The sequence below is a fragment of the Ananas comosus genome, linkage group 19 (assembly GCF_001540865.1).
Source record: "Ananas comosus cultivar F153 linkage group 19, ASM154086v1, whole genome shotgun sequence".
Lineage (NCBI taxonomy): Eukaryota > Viridiplantae > Streptophyta > Magnoliopsida > Poales > Bromeliaceae > Ananas > Ananas comosus.
In genome coordinates, this window is record NC_033639.1 from 3113132 (window position 1) to 3121332 (window position 8201).

General features: G+C 35.1%; 1 protein-coding gene across 1 annotated transcript in view; it reads right to left on the reverse strand.

Annotated features, from left to right (window-relative positions):
* LOC109724898 (DNA-directed RNA polymerase 1B, mitochondrial-like) overlaps positions 338-8201 on the reverse strand; it is a gene marked incomplete at its 5' end in the record, with an annotated part of 48336 nt that continues 40472 nt past the window's right edge. Inside the window, 3 exon segments of the mRNA XM_020253878.1 lie at positions 338-1145; positions 1799-1902; positions 1996-2110. Of these exon segments, the coding sequence (XP_020109467.1) occupies positions 1035-1145; positions 1799-1902; positions 1996-2110 (330 nt within the window). The 3' untranslated portion in view covers positions 338-1034.

The following is an 8201-nucleotide window of genomic DNA, read 5'->3' on the forward strand; positions in this document are numbered from 1 at the left end:
ATATATATATGCGATTGCGATTTACCAAATGCCTGTTCTAGCTGTTGTGTTAACCACGAGCTCCGAAACCCCCAATTAGACTACGCTCAGATAGAAAGTTTCTGCCACCCTAGATTTCACGCACGTCATGTTCTCAAAACCTCAACACCATATTTCGGAACATGGCATGGAAATAAGAACTTTCCAGACTTCCAGCATGACAAGCCCTAGCAGCCTCTAAATACCTAGGCAAGACAGTTACCCCGCATAGTACAGGAACAAAATAAAAGCAGAAAGGATAATCTATCACACACCATTGAAAACAATCCATAGTCAATCAAAACAAACGCCGAAGAAATTTATTTGGAAGGAAATAAATTCTTATTTGAAAGAAAATAAATTCGTCACTATAACATTGCTCCAGTAACACGACAGGCTACATAATTCTTACAACAAATGGTGTCACGAAAACATATCACTATACACTTCTTCGTCATCACCAACACAAAAATTGTCTCTAGTGACCATTTGGTACATAGATATGTTCCAGTAAGGGGATATTTGGATGGAAGCATCGTGCAGGAAGCCCACCAATACTACTATACAACACAATCAGAAATAATAAGTATTTTGTTACTGGATTAAGTTCGGCAGACAGCTTAAACCTCCACTCATCATCGTTGCTTCCGATTAACAGCTCTACTAAGGCAAAAATTGTATTAAATTTCTCTTCCAGCCGTAACTAATTTCTTTACCGAATATTGAAATAAACCTTTCCTGACTACTGAATCCACCTCAGAAAAGCCCGGTTATCTCCATATGCAACATGAGATTCAGCATTTGAAGCTTATTTGTCTTGCAGCTGCTGGAAAGAAGGCTGCTTAATCTGTTTCACAGGGAGCTCTTTCTTCTTATTTCGCCTTGTATTGGCATATCCATCTCCAAGAGAACTGGCATGTAAATCATTCAAGTTTGAAGGGATGACTTGAGTATGCTTCTAGGGTTCCAGAAAAAGCAAAGAGGCAGTTGAATGTGCGAGAGAGATTAACATCAGATTAGTTGAAGAAGTATGGCGAGTCCAAGACATCTTTCAGATTGAAATCTCCTCGCTCCGGCAGAAGTGGGAAACTTAGCGTGGGGAAAGATTGCTGGAAACTCTCCAACAACTGCAGCACATAAAATAAACATTTTAGTCAATTATCATGAACTAAACATAATAAAAAGATTTACTTCTGTGGTTTCTTCAGCCAAATTGCGGGCAACACCTATAAGTATCATGGTTCTCATTTTGGGCCCACTAAACAACAAGGTTCCATCATGTCTCACAGTTCAATGTTGTGTTAAGCAATATCTATAACTTGGCTCAACCAGTCAAACAGGGCAAAGCATGCATCTTGACATTTTGTCGAAGGGATGAACATGAAAATTACAATATTTAAATATTTTTTTTGTTTTCTTTTCCAGAATGCTTAAGGACTAATAGAAAGATATAGCAAATCGAATCACCTAGAAAAATATTTCAATTTTCTGAAAAGCATACTACAAGATTAGTACGCCTAATGAAGCCTGATTATTCAGCATATTAGATAAAATTAATGAGAAATGATAGTTTTAAATGATGACATTAAGTTAAAAATATTACATATAATTGACAGAGCATCCTTAATGCAAAATAATTCAATTAAATAAAATAAAGCATCCTGAAAGTGGAGGTGAAAGGCTAGATATATTTTTAATTTGCTCCAAATAGATTTTTAGTTTTTCTGTGGTGTGATAACTTCATGTCAATGCATAGTTCAGTTTCTAGGAAGGTACTTACATTTTCCAAAATAGGGGTCTGATACAATTCCACAAACTTCTCCCGGAGTATTCTGTTCATTTGATCGACATCACATGCATGTGTCCAATATGAATCATGCACGCCTGCAACCACAAAAAGGTTAATAGAAAGAATTGACATAACATATGCACTTTACTCTATTCTCGCATTACTCTATTTTAGAGTATTCTATCAACCTGCAAAATTTAATCCTGCATTTTTGCAAGCCACTGCAGTCATCATCATATGGGAGCCATCAAGGGAATGAACAAAATTTGGAGGAAAAGCTGTTCGTTGGCGCTTCACCATAACCTAAAACAATATATATGACAAAGGACAAGAACAAGAATCATCAAAATTATTCGAAACTAGACTGATAAAGCTGTGACCCAAAAAGAAGAGAAGAGAAGAAGACAGGCAGAGAGCATTTATTTACATATATATCTCTGCAAGATCATTTGTTTACGTAATGAGTAAATATGAATTTACGTAGAGAAAACTTGAAGGTCCAATTTCCTACAAAACTGTCCTTTTCTTAAGTTAGAGAGTATTCAAATTTATGAGCAAGTTGACTTTGTCTGTAGTGTACTGAACCTTAGCAAGTAGGCAAGATTACTGTATAAATTGATGATCAGCACATCAGGGGAGTGCTGAGTTGAGTTGGAACGAAAACGGATTCAGACAGTGGAAAGCAGCTCAGATTGACCGTTTGGGCATTTTCGGATGCATGGAGAAAGGGAGTGAGCTAATGCGGTATGGTTTCGGAGCTCAGTTATGGATGGTCTGATGTGGAATCAGACGCCCGAAGATGCAGGCAAGGTTTTAGGCGCCCAATTCCATCATATATGGATTCAGAAGTGTTGTGCAGCCAGTTGTGGGCATCCGATTGTTACAGTAGCAGCCCAATGTTCGTGAAGTTGATTTGACAGAGGCGGTGAGCTAGTGACTCAGCGGGGCTGACTCAGCGGATTTCAGACACAGAACCGGAAGCTAGAAGATATTCCAGCACGTGCAGTTACGATGGGTTCGGACTGTCCATTGCAAAGAGAGGGCACGGAAAGGCAGCAGCTAAGAGATTTTAGACGACCGAATGTTGGTTTCGAGCGCCCGAAAATAGTATTTTTGACCAAGGTTTAAATTGTCATGGCATGGGGGCGTGCCATTATGTCCCTGGCACGGTACGGCACAGGCACCCTTGCGTACTGACACGTGGCACGCATGCTTGCTGATAGATACGCATGATCTCCTACCGGCACGCTTTGGTACGGACTTATTTTAGTTTTTTGTAATTCCAATAAACTCTTATAATGTTATTTTGAAAGATTTAGATAAATAATTATAAATATTTACTATGTATACCTTACTATACTCATCAATTAACATGCATGTAAGCTTTTTTCAAGTAAAGCACAATTATACTTGATGTAAAATAGAAATTAAAATACATTAATTAAATTCACAAGTACAGTAATTATTTAAATTTACATCTTTATATAGAGATGACCGCTTAATTCCACATAGATCGTTGCGCTTAATCATATGGCATCTTATCATCTGCAGATACAAGATTTATTTGACAATATGGATATAAATATTGCTGGTATTCTGATAAAGTCATATATTCCCGATATTACATCCATAAGTTTTTGTAATTTTATTCTTTTTAAAAATAGCTTATCAAAATTTGTTTAGGAGATCGATTTTTTTCTTCCCCTCATTCACCGAAAGCTTTGCGGTGCGACAAATTTTGACAAAATATTTTGCAAAAGAAAAATGGATGTCTGTGGTGGAAGCGAAGGGATTGGATATATCAATTAAAAATTTGTTCCTATATTGATAAATAAGAAGTTACAAAAAAGGTATCCGCCAAAAAGCAAAAAAAAAGTTGAAAAAAAGACAAAGTAAAAAAAAAAAAAAAAAGACAATATAGGTGGCCTGGGGAGGGGGAGGATGTGATATCCCAGAGAACAAAGGAAAAAAGAAAAAAAAAAGCCAAAAAGGAAAAAATAAAATAAAAATGGGCGGCACGTACAGTACGTGCCGCCAGCACGCACCTGCATGCCGCTTTGCCTCGAGGGGCATGCATGTGCGTGCCGCGAGACGGGGGGGTCTGAGACCCCCCTGTACCGTGCCCCCTTCTTGGGGCCACGGTACGGCACGCCCCCCGTGCCGTACGGCACGGGCAGCACTTAATTCCTTGTTTTTGACTAAGGGCTATTATTTGATAAGTCTGAGGGCTTTTCTGCTATTGTTACATCTATATATAGCACAGAGGAATTGTTTAATTGAGTTATTCTTTTCCTTCCTCTACTATATGGGGACAAAAGAGATAGGAAGATAGAGAGCGAGTTTGGGGCCATTTAGTCGTCGAGATGGTAAATATTGCTTGGGGGCAGTTAGTCGATTTTCAAGCTTGGGGGCAGTTAGTCGTCGAAATCAATTAGTTGTTGAAATTAGGTTTTGGCACCTGATATTGAAGGAGTTGATTCTGTTGGAGATTTTAGTGAGACTTGGTGCTGAGTCCTCTTTCCTGATTCCCCTGGAATAGCGATTCAAATGGGTTCCATGTCGCAGAAATCGGCGAACTACCTTCTATGTCTATTTCTTTGCAAACTCGATTTTAGAGATATCTGGTAAAGCTATTGTTCAGATGGTATGTTAATTTATTTTTTAATTGATATCTTTTCAATATTTAATACATTTTTATTTGCTATAGAGTATTTTATTAATCTATTTTTTGGAATTTTGTATTTAGGATTTAAAACTTTTGGTTTAATTTTTATTGTTTTGTATTTAGGATTACTAGCGTGCTAATTGCCTAATTCATAAAGAAGATTTTTATTTATTAATAATTTTTTGGATATTATTTGATTGTAAATATTGATTGGATCAGTTTTGGTATGAAAGTTGATATATATTTCACTTGTTATTCATTAGATTATATCCAATCATTCAAATTAATCTAATAAGAAATATGTATTAAATAAATAATATCTATCCAATTTATTTAATTTTTTGAAATTAAATAAAAAATTAAATATACTGTCACACTTTTAAGGAACGGATGAAAATCCCCTTCCATATTTTGGAAACCTCTATTTATTCTATTTTAAAGTAGAAAAAAATATTATCTTCTTGTATCTTTTTTAAAAAAGGATTAAAAATCCTCTCTTCAACCACCTTAGAACAAGAAATTTTTAACTATTTTTATACAACTATAATAAAGTTTTAAAAATTACGAATATTCATTAATGATCTATTTAGAAATGGTTGATTATATAAACATCACGTTCGATCTGAAATATTTTACAAATTATATATTATTTCTTATCAAATATCTTACGTGCATTATTTACTAATATATATACATATATAGAGTTGAGCTAGAATACTATCGATAGCAAACGAGCTCCGTTGCCACCCATTTGTTTTCGATGATGAAGCCTCCGAATCGACAATCGGCGCCGTTAAACATGATCTATATCATTTGAAGTGTTTAGAAATCATTTCATACATTTTCAATATTGTTCTCTTATCCATAGAGTGGACACAAAAATGAACGGCTGAAAATGAATATTCTTTAAAAAATGATGATAGGAGTCTTGTAATCAAGATCAAGAGTATAAATCTTATTTAAATAGTTTAAAGAATTTTCTAACAAAAATTCAATTAATTTCGATATTTTTACACCGTTAAACGAGAAAATGCCTTATATCAACCATTAAAATTTCAAATTTTGAAACCCTTTGATCATTAGGCAAATAAAATCGAAAAGATTTGAAATTTGATTTCTAAACACTTCAAGTGGTATAGATCATGTTCAATGATGCCGATCGTCGATTTGGAGGCTCCATCATCGAAAACAAATGGGTGGCAACAGAGTCCGTTTGCTATCGATAGTATTCTAGCTCAACTCTCTCTCTCTCTCTCTCTCTCCCTCTCTCTCTCTCTCTATATATATATATATAGAGAGAGAGAGAGAAAGAGTACGTCTCCTATGATTTCGAAAGTACGGAGGTGTACTTGTAAGTTGTTTCGATGATGACACATCCTATTCAACGATCAGCTCCGTTAGAAATGATTCACGCTATTAGAACTTATTTAGAAACCAAATTCCATAATTTTTCGACAGCATTTACCAAGTGATCAAAGGGTCTAAAAAATAACTATTTTAACGGCCAATGTGGCATGTTTGTAAATTTAATGGTGTAGAACAACTACAATTACATGAAACTTTAATAGAAAATTCTTCTTAACCTTAAGACTAAGATCAATACTTCCGATTTGAAATTCGAGTCTTTTATCACTGTTTTTTGTGAGATTATTATTTTCAGCAATTCATTTTGAGGCTACTCGTACTAGGCAAACAAAGTCAAAAAATTATGAAATTTAGTTTCTAAATAATTCTAATAGCGAAGATCATGTCTAAAGGAGCCGATCGTTGAATCGGATGTCCCATCATCAAAAACAACTTACAAACAAACACAGAGGCCTTCGTGCTTTCGAAAGCATAGGAGCATCTCTCCCTCTCTTTATATATATATATATATATATATATACTACACGTCAATCCTACTATCACCAGGGGCCAATTTAACTATCACCAGAGGATCCCAACTCACCCACCAACCAAATTATCATGTTAGATATATATAACTTAATACGATGATATGATAGTTATCATGGTTAGGGAACCATGATAACTTAAAAACCGACAACCTACTTTCCTACACGTCAATCCTACTATCACCAGGGGCCAATTTAACTATCACCAGAGGATCCCAACTCACCCACCAACCAAATTATCATGTTAGATTGTATACCTTTACTAGTTTCCCATCTAGATTGCCATCTTTTGAGTTATCATGGTTCCCGAACCATGATAACTATCATATCATCGACCCCATATAGAGAGAGAGAGAGAGAGAGAGAGAGAGAGAGATATATATATATATATATATATATATGATAGAATACTATTAATAGTATTTGGACTATTTTGCTATTAATTTTTTAATTATTAAATCTACACAATCAATCACACCCTTTAGATCATACTATTCAACCAACCACCCACTCAATCATAGAGAGACCACCATTAAATCCCAGGAGACGCTATCATTTTAACCTTACAATTTTTCATCCTAACCCAGCTATAGTATTTTGAACATTGATTAGATTCTAAGAGGTTAAAGGAATTAAGCATATTGGAGATAAAATAATTCTAGAATGGATGATGCCCCTAAAAAGCGTAGCATCACATTTGATTCTTTCTCAAATAATATAAGAGCGAAGGATAGAGCAACTAAACTATTACCTGAATGACAAAATTTAAATACAAGATATAGTGGTAATTTTCCAAGCTAATAGTTCGACGACTAAAGTACAAAAAAATTAAAGCTGAGGACTAAAATATAATCTACATTACAGTTTGGAACCATTTGATTCAATTTTTCCGAAGAAAAATTACTTTCCAAAATAAGCTTCAATGAACACCATGCTCACTTAATTCTCTCTAAGATTGTTATAGTATTGGGCCAAACCAGGTTTCATTTAGCAATATTTTGAACAGTAATTAAGCTCTAAAGACGCAACTCAATAACTAGGTTTGATTTAGCTTCTTGCAAAAGCAAAAGTTAAAATAAGGAATTACAGGCGTTTTGGGCTCAACATTGCACTCTAATTTGGGAATATAGTGTTGTCCATCAAAAAGGTCCAATTATTGCAAATTGAAACATTTTAGGGTTCGTAGATCGGATCATACTGCGAAAAGCGATTCCTAAGTAAAGATACCGCTTCTGTGACGGCATAGCGCGCATTACACCCCTAAAGCTCAGCCAACCAAACCCTAAGTAGTATGTGAGAAAAGCTAGCTAACTAGCTCGCCTCGATTTGCCCCCCACACTTCGATCATTCCTCTAAACAGTTCTGCGAAGATTAACTTGTTTAACTAGTAGTGAAATCCCTCTAAACTTTTAAAATAAGAGAAATTCCTATACATTTAAAAAACTCACAAGTATATCTATGCACCGGTCAAAGTTCATCGTAGTTGAGTACAATAATTATATTCCTTTAATCCGACTTAACGAACAATATTGTCCAATCAAAAAAGCAAGATCAAGATGTATTACTTTTCATCTTCTGACCGACGACCTGCTTTGTGTTGGTAATAACAATTCAAAGTCATTGGGGGTTTTAAATTTGAAACATGAAAGTGTACAAGGATTAAACACTCAAATCATGAGTTGGTGTTGACTTTGAGCACTCTAGTTGACTTTCAATCACCAGCTAGTACGGGCCGTGAGCATGTTGGAGTTTACATGCAAGAAAAGTCAACATGCTCAAAGTCATTGGCTTTGAGCATGTTGGAGGTTTCAAATTTGAATCCTATTTTTTTTTTTTT